Raw genomic sequence first — 21,157 nt, 5'->3', positions numbered from 1 at the left:
TTTTATACGGTTCAGTGCATCCTTCTTCCGAGATGCCGAAAAGCTCGCCTTGTTCAAGATAGCTCTCAACACACAGGTCCCAAGCCTTACAGAATCTACCGAAAGAATAGGAAACCGCTATGGAGGACAACTGAGAAGGGATCAAAGAAGCATTAACTTCAACATGTCAGGGCCGCTACAAGCATCATCATAAGAAAACTGTCTCCATCAAGATCATACACAACATTCAAGAAAGGAAGAACAAAAAGACAGAAGTTAACAAGAGGAGAGAAGTTCAAGGCACAAGCTGAATACACAGAAGTAAACAAACAAGTAGAGTGAATCAGAGCTGACAGGCGGAAATGCGTGGAACAGCTAAAAAAGCTGAAAGAGAGGGGAATGTGAAACAACTATATGACTAGTTGAAGAAACTGGTAGGGAAATATAGTAAATCAGGGAAACTGGTTAAGGACAAAGAAGGTAAGAAAATCACTGAGATTCATGAACAGAAGAACAGATGTGTGGAACACTTCGGGGAACTCTTGAATAGACCATTTCCATCGGACATAAAAACAGCACCTACAGATGTCACCCAACCAAATATCTAAGAAATCGGGATGATCATCGGACAAGTCAGGAGCGGGAAAGTAGCACGACCTGACAGTATACCAACTGAAGCACTGAAGTCGGACATAGAAGTGACTACAAATATACTCCATATTCTATTCAGAAAGACATGAGAAAAATGACAGACTGAAAGAACGGATACGTTTGAAGTTTGCATTACGATTACACGGTAGTTTTTATAAAGTGCATATATATCGTTGGATCTCAGTTGATAACTCATTAATAACATTTAAATTAACTCTTCAGGTAAATTAGGTCGACTGATAAATAAACGAGCCCGGAAAAGCTCTATTTCTTCGAATAATAACAATTTTGCTATAACCTATACCCCATGCTCTGCAACTCTTTTGGATCACATAATGGTGGAAGTGAATGTATACCACACCTGCTGCTAAATGACTTAGTCTCTACCTCAAGATTTAAAAGCATCGACAATATTAAGAGTGAATTAGACACTGTCTATAAGCAATTAAGAGATATGCGTTCTCAAGTGGAGTCATTAAAAACGACAGAAAAAGAGTGACTAACTGATTTGTATGAACTATACATTATCAGCAACTGACGAAAGACAGCAATCGATTAGCTTACTAACTATTTTTTTCATTGTTCAAGAGAGGAAAATATAAAGTTTAATACTTAGGAAGTTAATCAGTTAACACGAACGTGACCTACGGTTGTGTCTTTTCAACGGTCCCATGATTTCATCAAACTGGTCCACATTCAGGCTTTTTTAATCATTTAGGTCAAAAATCCCCAAAACAGCTCTTATTTTAATTCACTCACCTCTCTCTCACATTAATTTTTGTAGATAATATGGCGTATCAGATGAAAATAATATGTATTCGAACGTATAGGAAGCACGTTAGCTGCTTCAGAAGGTGAAGTTTACGACACAAATGTCGATGTTTGGAATTTGTTTACATTTCTATACGGAAGAGCATACAAAATACTTAATTTTCCGAATCTCAAGTTTTTAGGTAGTACTTTCTCAGTGAACGAACGCGCGTTTTCCAGTTATTGCGCTACGACAATGAAGTGTAAACATTGCGGTTGCTCTAATTTAGAGGAAGATCGTGCACGGGCTGATTTAATATGTCTGGACTGTGGAATGGTGTTGGGAGAGAATGTTATTTCGTCGGAAGTAGAATTTGTCGAAACGAGCACTGGTCAGTGTGCTGCAGTCGGTCGTTTTGTTTCAGACGAAAGTATGCTTTACTTCTCATCTTGGTCATTCTTTAGGTCAGGCAGGAAATTTCAAGGAGTCACGACAGGCAACAGAAAATAAAGGTGAGTTCGAGATTTATTGCAGCAGTTGGAGAGTCCGATTACAATCGGTTATTATGATACTAGACGACTTTATCTCAGATTTTTAATTTCCCTTAAGGTTTCCTGAAGCTTTTCTATAAATGATTAGGTGAGTCCATCGGTCTTCCCTCTCGCGCTAACTGCGTCTGTAATGAGCTACCGCTTGTGAACTTATTCTCATCAGCCTATATTTTGAACAGTTTCCTCTAGTTTGCTCGTGCTGTATATCATTGAATATCTTAATTTATTTATATCCAACAAAGTTTCCAACCAATCTTAAGCTGGTCGAAATTTAATCGCCCAAAAACTTTGAAGTGAAAACATTGCTGTCGCACATCACACTCAACTTTATCAGATTGTTTTGAAGATAACTAATAGTGATTTAAAACCTGGAAAATTTATTGGCGAGACTATAACTTATGGACAACCTTTGAACGAATCTCAAGTGGCCTTGGAAAATGCTAGCCAATCAGGTAACAGTTAGTATAGGGTAAAATATATTACACAACAGCAAATAATTAGAGTAGATACACTTCTCTTACATGGTCAAAAAACTTGTGAAGGTTAGAAAAAGGTTCAAAAATTCTAAAATCGTAATGCATAGCGTAGAGGGACTCGTCCATATGGTTCCATAATACTCGGTCTCTGGAGCCATGATAAGGTCACAAAAGCTTGGTCAGTTTCGTCCACATAGCTTCAATATTGTTTGTATGTACTCCGGTTGTGTAAGTTTGTCATTTTTAGTACGCATATAGCCCTACAATACTCATACCTCTGAACAGGCGAAGCTTCAATAACAATAAATTTCCTTAATTCTGAGTATTGTTGCATGCTAGGTTATAAATGATTCAATCAACCAAATGCACCTTTTATAATAATAATATGCTAGTTTCAAGCGACGAAAATTTTAATTTCCTGTTATATTCTGTCTTGTATGCATTTGTAATTACTGTCCTAACTTTGTTGTAGCTCGTCGAAGGATTGACACTATTTGTGGCCAGTTACGCCTTGGAAATGACACGGCTGCATCTGCCTTCCGTTATTATCAAAGCGCACTTTTTCGTGGGTTAACAAGAGGTCGTAGTGCCTTTACAGTTGCTGCAGGTTGTATTTATTTAGCAGCTCGTCAGTTGCGTGTCAATTTGATGTTACTAGACCTCAGCGATGCAGTGGGTGTTAATGTTTACGTCCTTGGCCGTGTTTATGCAGACTTGAAGAAGCGACTAAATCTAGCAATACCAGAAATGGGTTAGTTTTAAATAACTAGTCTGCCAAGATTTGCTTTTTGTAGAAACATTCTATAATATGAGTTATGGTTTTTCGATTGCCGACATCGGAACATAGCACATGCGATGTTAAGTCACTTAAACTAGTGGCAGCATTTCAACTTGCTCAATAGAATCTAGTCTGCACTTATGAATAAAAAACGACTATGAGCCGCTAAACAGGCGATCATTGTATATGTAGTTATGAAAGCTTTTACTAACTCATGTATCAAGTACGTGGGTATGGACCACATTGAGCGTTAGGGCTACTACCAGTTGTCTAAACCAAAGTACAGACAGCGGGGTTCGAATCTAGGACTTAGTGGTTATTAGTCAAATACATTAGCCACCAAGCTACCCCTCCACTTAAATTTTGTACTATAAGTCGCAGATCATTCAAGGCTTGCGCTCATACTCTGATAGCTTTTGTTCTGCCAACGAAATCACCATGATATTTGAAGTATCTCATGTCTCCTAGTTTACTTTTCTGGTAAATAACAATGAAACTTTCTAAAATATTTGGAGGGATTAGAAGTAAGGTTTTCCGATAAATGCTGATTTCATATCATCCTCAGCATGTGGTTCCATTGAATTGAACTCAAGGTGGTAATCTTTGTTCTGACCAAATTCCGTTTTATGCAATTACTGTCTCAAAAATAAGGTGACATTTATTTCAAATATATGTTACCTTAATACATTTTAGACATGTAGTTGGGCTTTCTTTATTTACTCTAATATATGCAGTCGATGTGTACCGTCTGGTTATAAGCACCAAATAAGTCAAACTGCGAATAATGTTAAGTTCTGTTTGTAGAACTAAGGTTAGATTTGGTTGTTACCCTAAGAGTTTTCGTGACTTGATTGTTAGAGTGCAGAACTTTCAACTAATGGTTAGCAGGTTTCAACCCTTTCTCATACACTTCATTTTGAACAGGTAGATAGTACCACCAGCCCTCACAAACGTTGAGTTATTACAAAGCAAATAAATGTGGTAAAATATGTACTGTGTAAATTATATAAAACTGTGGTCAGACTAAGACATTTCACTATTCCGTGAAGCTACTGGGAATCGTATAGATAGATATCTACTAATTAGATAGTATCGTCGAGGTTAATAACAATGGACCATAGATAACATATTTGAAAGGTTTCACAAGGAGTTAAATAGATCCATACTTTTTATATCCCGTGAACAATTCGGTGCTCTCCACGTATTTTCTTTTCTCCTCTCATACCTATGACGTATGTGTCTGTTTCACATAAAACAAAGTAGCTCCGTAACTGAATATTTACCTCTAAAAGGTTGTAATTGCCTCTTCATTTGGGGACTGGTTATTTTGATTAGCTTGGTTTGGTCATGAAGAATCAACAATTAGAAGCTGGTTACTTAAACGTTCGAGCTACAAACTCATGTTGAAATAGGAATGCATAGCTGTTACCCTTTAAGTTTTCAGTATTTTTCTAAGGTTTTCTGATGCGTTTGTGACTTATCATTTTCCAGAGTTATTCAGAAACTTCGCGTAACAACTAATTTACCGAGTACAGTCTTTAGACCACACTTGTGAGGGTTTTTCTAACACTTCTTTGGCTACTCAAGTAGAAGTGGTTGAAGGGATTCAAATTTCATTGGAGTTCGATTCCTTCGACCACTGAGCTGCCACCGTTAAGCTTCATCTTATTATAAAAGTAGTTAAGTTAAACAGTTTCTTCATTGCTTTTTATCCCACAACGAATAAGCACAAATGTTCGGCGTAGAACTATGGCTGTAACCTTTCGTGGTACTTGTTTTAAATTTCTATGTAGTGTCCGTTTATCATTTGTCTATTTTTTTAACCCAATGGTATTTGTATGTTGTCTTTTTAGATCCTTGTATATATATCGACCGTTTCGCTAGTCAGCTAGAGTTTGGAGATAAGGTATCAACAGTTGCTACAACTGCTATGCGTTTACTACAAAGAATGAAAAAAGATTGGATCGCTACTGGAAGAAGACCCAGTGGATTGGCTGCGGCAGCGCTACTTGTTGCTGCTCGTATTCATGAATTCAATAGAACAGAAGAGGACGTAGCTCGAATTGGTATGTATAATCAATATTGATGCTTTTTAGTAACCTGTGATCGTTATTTTCTACCTAGACTGCTTATTTGTACACTAGGTACATATTTTCTAACTGCGAGAACTTAGTTTCATTAGTTTGAATTTAAATTCATGGATTATGTAAAAGTTTGTCAATTGAGTCAGTGATTTCATCTTTCATGTTATTAATTTTAGGTTGGTACACATGGTAGTTTCGTGAGTATTATCATCCAGGTTAAGCGTGATAATTTCGACCAAATTTAGCGTTTGTTATAACGTTAATAATAAAATAATGATATATTTCTGATATCATAATAAATGGAAATGGGAATTTCTGACGTTTCGTGACTTATTTTGATCCATTTCTTCGGAATTAATAAATAACCAAGAATTCGACCATATAAACGTTACCACTCATAGAAACGATTCGTCTTATTTCCAGCAGTTTTAAGATACAAATAATAGTATCATTGTATTGAAAGCTTTCCAATTTTCGACCACATTATTGGATTTGTTTCAGCTAAATTTATTACTCGAGTTTGAAATGTGTTGTACCAATTTAAATCCTGCACATATCAATGTATTCATATATATATATATATATATATATATATATATATATATACTGGTGGTGTTCATATGTAGACGGAAGAATGTTCGCGTGTTTTTCATATGCAAAACTCTTTTTGTAAAATGGTACATACTGAACATATATAAGTCGTATGTAGCAGGAATTTAAGGTAGAGTTCTAACTGTCAGAAGAGAAAGGAAAACAGATTAGTTGGAGTAATAACAGGAATGGATGGACGATTGAGTCTGTAAGAGACAACTCAAAAAATATGTGCAAATAGTGTATTTAATACATTGCTTTCATACTTTACAAATTCAGTGTATAATTTTACATAACGAAATTGATTTTCTCCTGCCAAAGTCTTCGTCCGTTACAGTAAAATGAAATTTCGTTTTTATAGATTCTATCCACCTTATAAACCGGAGCGTAAAATTATATCATTATGCATATCTGCATTTAACCTGATAATGCCTTTTTTAACGTATGATTTAAATATTTTGTAATTTTCTGGTTAGTTTCATATTGATTTTTGTCGGCTGATTATTTTTCAAAGAGAATTTTAGTGGGATCTATTCATAATTGTGTGGTTGTTTTTTTTTTAGCTCGAATAAGCCAAAGTACTGCTCGGAAGCGTTTAGAAGAATTCGGTCGCACTCCATCATCTGCTCTCAGCATTGAAGCATTTTTTTCAGTTGATTATACGGAGGAACAAGACCCACCAGCATTTGTTGCTTCAATGAAACAGGAAGATGAGAAGATAAAAGTAAGTAAACATCTGTTATTTTTGTTCAACAAAGAATATGTTGGTAATAATGTTACTCACCACCTAAGCATAGGTTTATATACTCGAATTTAAGTCACTCTATTTGGATGACAGGTAGTAGTATTACCTGGTTTTCTAAGCCTAAATATTTCATGCTGTTTGAGCTTGTAACTTATTGGTTGAAATTTGAGTGCCTTAATCACTAAGTCACCAATCCAATGAAGGAGTAAGTCCGTTGTAAATGTTTTATTTCGTGGAAATTTGATTATAATCGACTAAGAAAAATCTATGTCACTATTTCGGGGTTTTTAAACTACTTTCAGAAACTCAAATCCCGCTCCACTGAGTTGAATACCGTATTTTTAGTCCCGTAGGCTATACTAATTATTTATTTGAATGCCTACACACATCCACTCTATCCCTCAGTAGTTAATAAGCATTGAGCATTCATTTATCTTAGCTTCTCAACTCTAAGAGCTACTTGTTCTGTACGTAACAAATACATATGTAATCCAACTTCTAAATGTCATACGTTATACTCATAAATTGTTTGTTAGATTTGTAAAGGGATGCAATCGTATGTGGTTGTTAACGCTAATTTCTTGTTATTTGTTACTAGTTTTCTGCGTCTTCGTGTGTTTAGGTTACCAGAGTAAATGGACGTCACAGTAAAAAGTACTCATAATACTAATATTCGGTTTGATGTAGTTTCGATTGTCTGAGAATGGATAGAACCATTTAGATACCAAACGGAGAAGGAATTATATATATATATATAGTCAAATGTATTAACTCGTTTTATCAAATACTTAGAGTATGTCAGAGGGAACGATGGCTCGTATTACTCTGGAAATATCTGAATTAGAACGTCGTATAGATAGTGAATTACAAAAACTGGCCGGAAAGTATACTGCACGTACTATTTCTTCACAACTTTCCAAAATAGGTAAGTTAACCTGAAACCAAATAGTTAATTAACGATTATTTTATTTTCAACAAAAAATCGTAGGTACAAAAAGATGCCAGTGTATAGGCTTTACAAGATGAAATATTCTTATTATTAAAGACGCACAATCAAGAAAATCATGTAATGAAAGTAAAAATAAAAGAATTCAACAAATTTTGATTTCGTTCATTTTAGAGATATATTTTATTTAGGATACAGAGGAACATTGCAACTCGTTTGCTTATGGCTTCGTTTATGATCTCTGTTTGCTAACATCCCAAACCGATGAGTTGGATTATTTCTAAATCTCCATCAGTGTACTTGCGATATACTAATTAACTCCGTATCATAAAGTGACTGTATTTCCACATTTTTCTGCAGCGTCAACAAGTGGTAAATAGTATTAAACTGCTTGGATAATATAGGTAAATATTGTATAATCCATCGATCCCCATGTTTGAAGATGGAAATATCTCTTCTGTGACCAACCATACATTGTTTGACCTCAGGACGACTTATTTCGTGTGTTAATAGTATCTCGGAGATAGGGAAGATTAAACGTAGGGTTGTAAAATGTTCTAAGCTATGATAGATCGTTTCAAAAGTTCGGAATAAGACTGCCCAAACTTTTTGCATTCGACATTTTATGCTCAGAATAACATCGCGACTGTATCTAATGTCACGTAATCGTCTAACGTCTCTAGAGTTAACATGCACTACGGGTTTTTATTTAGTGTTTACTAACTCTGGCAGGTAGACTGTCTTCTGACGGTTCTTGTTTAAATACCATACGTTCCCTTTCAATCTTTTTTTTTAACGAGATACTAATGTCAAGTTAAGGCAGCTAGTAGGAACTCCTTTAGAGGGGATGTAAGGAAGTGATTTTGTGAGTGCGTTTGGGAATGAGAATAGAGTTTCGCTACCGCGTGGTGTACTAGAGAATTCGAAGGTTTCTGAACATCGCTATGATATAACTTTATGCAACAAATCACTAACACATAAATGCTAAAATCTTCAAATATCACCATGATGCAAGGACCCAAACCGTATTAGATATTATTAGAAGTTTATGTTTTCGTAGTGGAATAGCAGTCGAAAATCAGTTAATAAAGTTTAATATGAACTTTGAAGTGGTGATTGAGTACTTAATGCTGACCAATTATTATTTCGCAGCCGATAAAACCGTTGTCAATTCTTCAAGTCTTTGTTAATCACCTAATAAAGTGTCGTGTGTTGGTAAATGGGGAAGCCTTTGATTCTATTTAGACGTTTTATAAGTGAAAATATTCTGTTTGAACTTCAAATAAAACGTTGCATGTTTTATATTCAGCATTAATCGTACCATTTAACACTGCTTTATTTTATTCGCTTTTTTCTGGTATCATCACTTTTTGTTTACTTATCGATATAATTATGGTACATATCCTAACGTGACGTCATTGGCTAGGTAGTATATATAGGAATCCTAATCCTATTTTTGTCTTAATTTTCATCAATATTCAGATGTTGGTTGCTCTAAAGGTATACACCATTTACTAGCTGAGACAGATTCACTCAAAACATTTGAACTTTTAAATGACTTACAAAAATTACCTAATAATAGTGTTGATTGTGGCGATACAGTTACTACTAGTACTACAACAACGACAACAACAACACCTATTGCAGTTGATAATGTTTTGAATCAATCTAAAACTGGTCAAGTTCGTGGAATATTACGTGATGTTTTAGATGGTTTAATCGAACCAGAATTGTTAGATAGTTGTGTTGAAGATCTACATATTTTAACTCAACATTCTGGTACTAAAATGTGTCAACTTTTGGCCGAAGCTGAAGAGCATAGAAATTCGGCTTCTGTAAGTAGTGAGCAGAAACAAATAGTTGAAAATGCTGATTCTAAACCATCTGATGTTGAAGAAACGAGTATCACTGAGGCGAAATCAAAAGGTGAGTCCTATTTATACTGTTTACGTTTGGTGTAGTTTTGAGCTTAATGGTAGTAGGCTGATGTGAGTAGTAATGGAAATACCTATTGACTACTGCTTATTTAAAACGTAGGGTAATAACTAGCACTGATAATTCGGTAATTGAACCCGTGGAAATTCATCGGGCGAAGTGATTGAGATACGTTTTATGCGTGTTTAATCACATCCTATCTTGACTCCGAAGTAGATTGGGAATAGCGGCGGGGGGCGGACAAATATATGCTATTAGTTAATGAAACTAAGAATTAAAGCTTGTCTAATGATGACTTTTTGTTTATTATCTGGAATATAATCATACCCTTTCTGGTTGGAGATCTTAGATTATAATACTGGACTTCTATGCATATATACTCATTCATTTGATCTGTCATTTCATAATTTTCGTTCCCCGTATTTATTCGTTATAAAATATATCTCATATATATTTTGCTTTCCAATGTCATTGATATTATTATTTTAACTCCATAGTTTATCATCTTTTTCAATTTCCTCTCACTGTTCTATTATTAATTAATTACTAGTTATTATTGTTATTATTAATGGCTTTATTCAATAGGGAATTGTACCGGACGCACTTATATTGGCTCCCACATTGTTTATGACTAACTGCTCCTATAAATTCACTGGCTGACAAGATATAGTTCTAGTGGAGTGGCGGCTCAGTGTTTAGGAGGTTCGACTTTTAGAACTAGGTCTCAGGTTCGAGTCGCGCCTCACTTACTTAGGTTAAGGCAACCAAGTAGTATCATTAGCCCTCGTACCTAAGATGTGGGTCAAAGTCTAATTCCATGAATTTGTACTTAGTTATACGCATTGTTTAACCAAATAAAATACACTTTGCTTATTACTAACTTTATATTCAGCAAAATTTTCACATTTTTTTCGGCTGTTTTTATACAACTGTTATTTTAGTCCAAAATATACGCATCAGTAAATTTTCGTTAAACGCACTATTCGTTTCAGAATCGGATGTAGTGGTCAGTGACTGTAGTAATGCATATATTTTACTACCTTTTTAATCATTTTTCAACAATTTATTTACTGTTGAGTTACATTGTGTATGAGATCCATAGCAAATCTTAGATATGATGCCCGATGATTAAGTCTGACAGTCAGGTCTTAATTGATTGGAGAATGAATGACCTACAAACTAATTTTCTCCAATTGTTTGTGGCATTTTATCACGTTTATTTTGTGCTTATATTCTATATATAAGTCTATTATTTTATTACATGAAAAACCATTCATCTGGCTAGTCGTCTTGTCTTCAATTTCCAACCATTCGGGGGCCTAAGCAAATTATTCAGCCTCATGAGTAGCTATCATTCGGTCACATTATATCATTGCTTTCATCTATCGATTAGCATTCTATTCATCGCTTTTAACAACCAACGTTTTGTCCTACCAAATCATAGAAAACCTCCTCCATAGTATCTTTCTTTTTGTTTGTTGACAGATTCAACGTGTTTGAAACTGCCCGTTTTCATTTCATCAACAACTATTACTACAAAGAAAGAAGATAAAGGTATTTAGGTCATTTTGTCATTTGTCTTATTACATTTGATAACTTTTTTCAAAATAGTGCTCACTTTATATCATGCCATAATTTATAGAAAGTAATTTGATTGGTTTTAATAGATGACACTGGTCAGATGAGAATATAATGTGAATCGACTATACTAAAAGGTCTAAATACATGCAAATAACTCGTGTTTCGCCAATAATAACACTGGCCTGCCTAGTTTCTCAAACTTAGCCTGTGTATTCTCAATAACTACTCGATCGTATTTTCTTTCTTGTCAGATACTTTTCTAATATGTGTTACGTATGCCCCCCCACTGACTACCTCGACGCGTGATGATGATTGATGTAGAAGTTGGATGGAAGAAGGCTAGGGGCGGCCAAACCCAAAACTTACATCAGTCCATCAAGACACTGACTATTGGACTAAGTCATGTAGGTAGGTGCAGACTACCTGATCGGGGTCCGCGTGATTATCGTAACAGATGGCTAGGAACTTTGAATGGCATGGTTCAGGACCGTTCACAGAGGCTCAGGTGCATTCATTTATTGTTTTCCTTTAGATTCTAAGTTTTTTATTATTTCACTAATTTATGTTTTCTTCTCTAATTGTCTTAGATACTTAATTTTTTCTATTATCATTAATAATGATTATACCTCTACTACTCTGAGATTTGCTCTGATAATCTCATCGTGCTGCGGTAATGGGGTATGACAATCCGATTCAATGTACACGTGTCCCAGGTTCTACATCGTGTTTGACTGATTGAAATCCTCTTCTAACAAAGTCTAATCCCCTGCTAATGTCGATGTTTCTGTTGTGAAAGGGTGTTATGAAGATTGTTTTAGTGACAGCAGAAATTTACTTTTGTTTCTCATCTGCCATCTACATTAGGTGTAATTTGTCTCAAGCATTTTATAAGATGTTAACAGGGTTAGATGCTGATTTCACAAAGTTTTTTTAGTTGAAAAGGTGAAGATCATCATTATCATAATTCGACCTTGGGTGTACACGTGTGTGTGTGTGTTCAAGAAAAACATAATCACTGTTCTTGATTTCTTTCTATCTGTTCTACGTGCATCAGTTTTCAGATATTGTAAATATAAAATCTTAAATTTTCTCCTTACAAGAAAAGACTGTAAAATAAGAAGTTACTGAGTAACCAATTTGTCACACATTTTAAATCCTAAAGGTCGATATGGGCTAAAATACTTATTAGCTATTAGTTTACTGATATTTATTGCTTAAATTTTTTTGAAGGGGGGTGGGTAACAATTGAGAAAAATGTGAAGTAACTGTGATCTTTTAAGTTACAATCTAACTTGGATCATTATGCTACTGCTAACTAATATATCTCATACTATTATGGCAGTTTTAAAGATCTGCAACAACATGGTAACTAATTATGACAATATTGTCTTGCTTTATTACAATTCAAAATAATTATTGGTAGTCTTTTTATTGATATCATCGTGTTGTTATGTATTTTTAGTCGAAGATGATGATACTTTGTATACTGAAGATATTGATGATGAAGAATTAGATCGAGTGAGTATTATCAACATTTTTTTAAAAAATCGAACGAAATATGTTTTCTATTTTCTATGGTTTTCTAGCGTTTTATCTGAAAGTTAATTTTAATCACAAGGTAATATTTATATAATCAGAAAAGTAATCAATGAATACTTATATGGTGTATTTTTTTAATATTCTACCTCATTTTACAATTGTAATCTCTTGAAAATTCATGAATTTGACATTAACACATTGTCAGTCTGTGAAACGATAAAAAAACTTTTTCAAATGTTACAGATGATAAGTCTTGTTGATTGAACTCTATATCCGGATCCTAAGCTATTCTCGTAACCCCCAAGCTAGAACTACATAGCGACTTGAACACGAGAGAAAAGGCACAAACTATGCGGGAAGCACTTTACTCCAAAGGTTCATTTATGTACAGAAAATATAGGACTTTTACAGTATTTTGGAAATCCTTGGGTTTTCCTGAAAATTCTAGAACAGTACTAAACATAGCAACAGTGTTGTAATCAGCCAATCAGAATCTCTACATATGACTTTTCATTTTCGCGATACTTCTAATCAAACGCTGATTTGATAAAATGCTTCTTAATGTTTTCTGAGCTTGTCATGTCTATTGTGAGAAATTTTCAGGATCATCCCAACGACAGGAACGTGTTGTTTTTGTACATTTTGACTAAAAGTCACTTTTATTTCTTCTTATGATAGTATTTTTTTTGCCATAAAAAACGTTATAAAAATTGATATTCTCTGGGTATGTCTACCAAAAAAATGTAGTTGTATGAAAAGTATTATAATAATTGATAATTCTGTGAAAAAAAACACATTTACTTTTTGATGAGTAACTAGATAAATAAGTGTTTTGGAAATCTATTTAATGACTGTTAATTAGTAACAATGCCTTAATGAGTTACACATTGATAACTATTTCGAGAATATAACTGTTCCTTTGAAAATAGTGTCTGGAATTAAATTTTTCATCATAGAAGTGATATATATATATATATATAGTGTACTAATTTTGATTTGTATCTACACTTAATACTCACAGAATAGTACACCAGTTTTGTAGAGTTATGTTGTGCAAACACAATATGAAGAGAACAGATGAAATGTTATTCTATGAGCATTAATAATTCTTATGTGTCGTACAGCATTTTAACTACTTAGCTACATGTTTAATTCTCTTTATAATCCACTCCAGTTTGGTTAACTGGATATTATCACTAACCCTTGCACTAAAATTAGTGTAGCTAAAAACTCAGTACAGAAACATGTAATCATTCACTGTATTAGAATAATATGTACAATTTAGCTGTTATTCATATCTTTTCATTCCTTTTTTAATCCATATTCTTATTCTCATTGTTACTCCATTATCTCAACTCTTACTATTTATTGTGTTAACCTCATCTTGTTGGACCAATAGGCTATAGCAACTTGAACTAATCGACATTTGTGCAAGGCCTCTGTGTTGATTATGACTGTTCTTTTAACGTACTGGACAGTATTGTATGTGAATTGTTACTATTTTTAGTAATAATTTACGAATGAGGTTAATCTTAGTTTGGTTTCTGATGAAGTAGAATTTTACGAGTTGATAAATTATCGCTTGATACAACGTGGCTGATTAATAACTACTCACGTAAACAAATTACTTACATATGCTCCCAAATAATTTGGAGCCAAACACCTAACAGTTAGGTAGAAGAATGGTTTTGATGGGGTTTTGTTCTCTGAGCTGGATCGTTTCTACTCGAAGTTTATGCTGATGATGTCGTTCAGAAGGACGATGAAAGCTCCACGACCAAACCATCCAGCTCAGAGAACAAAACTCCATTAAAATCACCCACCTGAGCTACAAATCTTCACCATCTCAAGAAGAATGGTTTTTCATATTATAAACTGACTTGTTTATGTACAAATATCATAAGCGATTGGAGTGAATTACGTTGTAGATCATTCACTCTACAGTCATTCGAGACCTGATTATTAGATTTTATTCTTGGTTGTCGTATCATATTATTTTATTTTAGGAGTACTTACTTCAACCCAGAGAAATAATGTTAAAGGCAGCTATTTGGTTCAAAGCGAATGCAGAGCATCTGGAACTGTCAAGAAGTAAGTACATAGTTTTTTCGTACCTAAGAATTAATACAACTTTCAAAGTAAAGATTATTAGTTATCTTGCCAACTAAATTAGCTACATAATATATTCATATACAACATTGAATATTAACTTTATGCATAGCATAACTTGACATTTTACAAATATAAAAGCAACTGAAAATATAGAAATTAAGATATAATGCATGACTTAAAAAAATCATAGAGTAATTTGAGTAGCTGCCTCTCATTCGTCACGTCATCTAGATCTGATTTACTCTTTCTGTCATTTCAGTGAAGGAAACTGGGTTGTTCCTTTATCGATCACTAGGTAACTAAAGCGTAAAGTCTAGTACACACTTGTATTTGTCTATTGAATTGTGTTTTCTTGTTAAGCTATACAAGGTAACCATTTTATTTCAATGTAAATGTGATATGTAACTTCATCGAAGATCTTATAATATTTTAATTGTTACACGTATTAGGGATGATCATTATTGTTAACACTACTGCTAAGTGGATCAACATCCAGCATGCTGAATAAACATTTTAAATCGATAATAACAATGTGTTTCACTTGTAATTCTCTAAGAAACAACCTGAAAACTTTGGTTTTACTAATACTGTTTAACACAAGATTACTTCATATTTAAATTCTCTGAGCTGTACACTGCTGTACTGATCCATCATATTTAATCTAGATGTAGTGAGAATTACTGTTGCAGTTTGGTGTATTGGATCATCTCTTTTTGAAACCCCTTTTGTCTTCAATTTGTTTTCTTTTTGTAAAATATTCAGAACGAAAATTAGCTAAATTACAAAAACAACAACAAGAACAACACGAAGATACCAAAGGTGGTCCTAAAAAGGTTTGTCTATTTGTTTTCTTGTTAACGAGGTGATTTATTTATTGCCTATACTTTGGAAGATCTTTATGAATTGTTGTCTTTCATCGCATACACACATACATAAACATATGAATGCATTCGATTTGAAAAACTGTTATGTTTATAGAGTACTTATAGTTATTTTTTAGTTCATTACCTAAATACGCACCTTTTTGTATGTATATGTGGGGGCTTGTGATATTGCCTGGTTTCCCGAATCAAATTTGATTGAATAGCCTTCTAATATGTTATGTATTGGTTCAAAGTGCAGTCCTGTAACCACTAATTTATGGCTACTTGTTTCTTGATAATGGTTAAAACGTTTGACTTTCAGAGATTATACTCAAGTTCGAACTCTACTCTACCTGCTTTTATTCATGTAATCAGGTAATATCATTAGCCCTCACACTTAGAGTGTGACTCATACCCAACGTATTCTGGCAAATAAGTGAAATATTGTATCGCATATTATTATGCACTAATATTTTTGATATGCTCATTCCTCTTAATTTCTTCACTTTTTGACTTGTCAAATGAGCATTTCTGGTTTTGTAGTTGATGTTTTAATTTAAATTAATTAGATGTTTGCGTTATGGATGAGTTTTTAATTTTATGTAATAAATATCAAAATGATGGATAGTGTAAATTAAGTTCTGAAAAAGCAAACAAAAAACACATGCCGTTCATGTCTTAGTACACTACACTATATGAATTGTGTAGAATGCTTTTAATTTCGTCTACATTTTCATCCTATCTAGGCTTTAATTGAGAAGCATTTATATGTTAGATTGATTAAATTCTTTTATTGTTATTCGTCCTTTCTTCTTTATTTCCAAGCATTAAAAACTTATTAACTGTGTTTGAATTTTTAATTTCTTACTGTTCTGGTGATTTACTTGTTTAGTGCCTAAATGAATATTTTTTGTTTTAATTGTATTTCACTTTTCATTGCCGAATGCTTCTTGATATTTTTTTCATTGTATTTGTTTCATACAGCGTAGGACCGTCAATCGTAATAACTATACAACATCAATGAAAATAAATCGTAATGCCTTTTCTAGAACAGAAGATCCCAAACCGATATCTCGTAAAATTAATTACGAAGCACTTGAAGCAGTTGTTGGCCTTTCAACAACCTGTCCATCAGTTGATTTGATCAATAATAGCGGTAAAACTGTCTCGGCGACTGATGTTGACAATGTTACTGAACCAATACCTGGTCCATTACTTGCATCCACCTTATGCGATAATGATAATTCTAAAGATTTACTCAAATCACCCAAACATATCCGAGATAACAATAAGCACAAGTCAATTACATCAATGAATCTAAAAGCTTTATCCAATGTTAATGATAATGATAAAAAGGCAGTAAAAGATCAAAATTTGGATGCTAACAATAATAAGCTTGAGGTTGAAGAGGAGAAAGACAATGAAGCAGAAGGAGAAGAGAAAGACGAAGAAAACATCGATGAAAACAACATGTATAATTCATATTTACCCAATTATAGTCATGGGATCGATGATGATGATGAAGATGATATAGATTGGTCTACTGGTGCTGAATTATGGTGATTCATAGATTCGTCATTAAAAACAGCAATAATATCTCGAGTGTATATAAATGTATAAGTATATGTGTATTTATGTATTTAATTATCCCTTATTTGTTTGTTTATGTTACTTATTTGCATTTAATTTCATATGTTGTTCATTGAATTGTAAAATATTATCATACACAATACATAATTTTGTTCTAACTTAAGTATTTAATCTCTGAGCGTTTAGTAGTTCTTTTTTTATACAACTTATTTACTTTTGAAGATAACCAAAAGATGATTTTTTATATCTCTGTCAATATATTAATTTTATAAATGAATATTCTAAATACTTACTGTTTTAATCAACTTTTTTTATTTACTCTTATAGATTATTAAATTATTTGTTTCAACTTGTTGTTCTGATGTTTTTTGGGTGTTGACTCAGTTAGTTCTTGTTTTAATTACCGTACCACCTTTAGGTAACAGTTATTGTTTTGGAACACATAACTTGTCTTAACTAACTGCAATAATGATGATATATGTATTCGATTCTCCTAATTTTCCGTCTTCCACATTAAATCATCGGTTAAACAAATTACACACGTCCAAGTGTGTACGATATCAGTGAGCAAACTTTGAGAGAATAAAAAGTATGCCTATGAAGAGTCATACTATGCTAAGAAACACGTTTTAGAAAATCTCAGTGAAAATGGCTTTCCCTGACTCAGATATTTCGGCATAGTTACCTCAAAGATAATCACTAGAAAGTATGTTGAGGAGGTCAGAATTTATAGTCTTTAATAATCGTCACACCTATAAAACGCTTTAAGTAGTGAACTGAGCTTCTTTCTTAAAATGAAAAATTCCTTCGAGCGCCAGAAAAATACATTTCTAAAATTTGTCATATGTTAGACGTTTGAACTATATTCCTTTGATGAAACTTGCCTCTTATTTCAAAATCCTGACTATAACTCCGGTTAGTCGTCTAACGATCAGGCGTGGATATATGATTTTAGTGAAGCCTGTTTTAGTCGGTATGAATTATCATTATACATCATTTCTAATGTTTTAGAGTAAAATGGTATTCATTATGTTCATCATTGATTAAATTGTAGTGCGGATTAGTATATATTGAGGATCTTTTTGTCTCAAAAACACCAAATACCTTCTTGTGTTGATTTTAAAAACTATTGTAATTCAATGATATAAAAACATGCTATTTTTATCCAGAAATTAATGCTTCTTAGTCATGTATTTGGTTCTGATCCAAATAAGTTGGATGAACGCTGGTAATAATGCTTGCTTACTTAAGTGGAAGTAGATGGGAAGGGATGCAAATTTTGATAATTGACTACTTTAATTGTCAATTTACCATTTGCTGATCCATTTATTTATCACACAATAACCCTTCACATTCACACAACATAATTATGAAGTTAAAGATAATGGGTTTTTTGTCATAACGCATCATTGGAATGTCGGATTCCCGTTTCATTTCCGTATTGTGTCTATTGTATTTATTTGAGTTCATCTCTCAGCATTACGTATTATCTTTGAAATAGTAACTAAAAAATGGTATATTTTTTTCATATCACTGGATTATTTAATATTTTTGAAACTGAATCATGTTCAATTTTGTTCTTAAAGACAATTTGATCTAATTATCATGTTTGGTATTCAAAGATCTGTTATGCCCCGATAACAATAGTGAATGGTAACTTTGGGATCCATCTATGGACCAATATTATGCATATAATTTTTGTCGTATATTTGCTAAATAATTAAACTACTCATATTCATGTTCTTGTCATTGTGAGCTTTATTTTGACCCTTGGACTATTGTTGTACGATTTACCATTCCTGAGTTATACTCAGTCTATTAATTACTGCTCCCCCTATTCACAGGCACATTTGACTGAATCTTGTAAAAATGTTATTTCCTATTTTATTGGTACGATGTGGTCAGTCTGTTCGGTATATAAACTCAGTATGTTTGAAACACAATGATTCATACCACAGAGGCTGTTATTGGTGTTCTGGACTTAACTGGCCGGGCTAGGCAGAAGCAGGATCGAGAAACACTCTAGACCACTCGTACGGTTTTTGTGTCACTGTTCCAATCGATGATTCGCTGCTCTCTGATTGGCAGTCTTATCACTTCATACATTAACTGGGCATCCACTCGACCACAAGATATAACAAGATCATTCATCGTACACATCTGAATACTGTTAACTGTGACTTATCTATGTACAGTTTCTATTTACGATAATTCACAACTACAAAAAGGTGTATTTCATTGATCATATTATCAAGCTTAATTACACATGGATTTCATTATATCAATATGAGATTTTGTCGTAGTATACATTTTATACTGTTGAATCTCAAAATATCGTGCTTATCAGTAGACTGAATCCTCTCTTTTCATAACTATACATATATATGCTTTTCTGTTATATCTTTATATAAACTCGCATTTTCATTTATATAGAGAATTCTAACTTTGATAATATAAATTTTCAAACGAATAAGTAAATAAATGTGTCTATGGTATTACAGTGATTTAATTTTCACTAGTTTTTATGTTAATGTTTGCCTCCAGTTGATAGGATTGAATTTTAGTTGCTCTCTGTCTTCTTCAATTTCATTTCTTCTTTCAACTTTTCTAATTCTTTCATTCTCTTCCATAATCTATTTAAAATAAAGTAACACTGTTAGGGGTAAGAAGGGGAAAATTTAGAAAAGCGAATGTGTGGGCCTATTTTTTAAAAAGATAAATTTGTAATGTCCAACTTTGGTTAAGATATATCAGCAAATAATATTGTTTTGAGTTACATAGATATTTATATAAACAACAGTCATAGCATATGTGATAAAAGTAATGAAATCTAAAGAACAAAATGAACGAAAGCTTTACAACACAAAGTAGGTCGGAACTTACGTCAGTTTCTGTCACATCTGGTCGGTCGTGAAGTTGAATATTTCTAGTCAGTTTTGTGATATATTTTCCTTACTAATTTCAACCACGTTTTATGCATATATGGCGCATATATATATCTGGTGCCCCTTTGTACCAATATGTATGTGTTTAAATAAATATAAATTATGCATATAACAAAATCTTTTAGAATTTGAACCAGTAACCTTCTGATATTCATGGGCACCTGTCTCGTCTCAGTGTACGGCTCTACAGCATTGGGTGTACATAATATCACTGGAGATCGAACCCATGACCTTTAGATGTTCTGACAAGAACTTAACTTTTAGACTACTGAGCCAAGACTTGGTGGTATACATATCTAACTCCACTTGATTAGTGGTATTACACAACCCACTCCTGTTGTTTTCGGTGGATAGTTGCCTCACACTGCCAGGTTGAACCCCACTAGTCACGGCTTCGTAAAATCCTGGAATTTCCGCTCGAAATTAACCGCTGGTCATGATAGTTATCAGTATAGGTTGTGTAACTTAGGTCGGCTTCTGATCTCAAAAAATCTTTACAAACCTCTGCACTGGTATATATCTATATATTCCCATTAATACATTAACTAGCAAGTTGAACAGACAAATGTTACTCCTTAATTAGTTCATTGTCTCCGCTCTATATTAATATTTCAGCTTTACGAGTAGGAATAAAATCAATACAAAATGAGTGATAATAGATCAATTTGGTAATATCCCAATATTTTCTCTAAAGAAAATAATTGCTTATTAACTCAGCTGATGTGGAACAGAATTATCACAACTAGTTCTGTAAAAATAATAGTAAAAATTGAGTAAGGTTGGAATTGAACGGGTATATTCAAGTACTTACTATTATTTATAAAACTACTAATACGTAATTAATAAGATGGGAGGCAAACTAATTGTCTAATCGGATAATCAAGACTGACTACGTAGGAACACTTGAGAAATAGAATAAGTAAATCTTGTATAAAAACGTGAAAATGACAAAGTTAAAGGCCAGGGTAAGTTAATAGTCGGAATAAATTTTCTATGTACACAGTAATCAGGTTTGTTAATGTATATACACATGACTTCTG

General features: G+C 33.2%; 1 protein-coding gene across 1 annotated transcript; it reads left to right on the top strand.

Annotated features, from left to right (window-relative positions):
* Positions 1–1,636: 1,636 nt before the first annotated feature.
* Positions 1,637–17,419, top strand: Smp_071570 (putative transcription initiation factor brf1; the record flags this gene model as incomplete). Its single annotated transcript, XM_018793694.1, has 12 exons — positions 1,637–1,811; positions 1,846–1,893; positions 2,881–3,159; positions 5,040–5,252; positions 6,425–6,585; positions 7,399–7,531; positions 9,035–9,478; positions 10,973–11,041; positions 12,531–12,586; positions 14,614–14,698; positions 15,482–15,552; positions 16,567–17,419. The coding sequence occupies 12 exons, from the start codon at positions 1,637–1,639 to the stop codon at positions 17,143–17,145; spliced, it is 2,313 nt and encodes a 770-aa protein (XP_018648181.1). The 3' UTR covers positions 17,146–17,419.
* Between the last annotated feature and the right edge of the window lie 3,738 nt (positions 17,420–21,157).

This window comes from Schistosoma mansoni, chromosome 1 (genome assembly GCF_000237925.1).
Source record: "Schistosoma mansoni strain Puerto Rico chromosome 1, complete genome".
In the NCBI taxonomy this organism is placed as follows: Eukaryota; Metazoa; Platyhelminthes; class Trematoda; order Strigeidida; family Schistosomatidae; genus Schistosoma; species Schistosoma mansoni.
The sequence above is the reverse complement of the archived record's forward strand: the minus strand, read 5'-3'. Positions and strand labels throughout refer to the sequence as shown.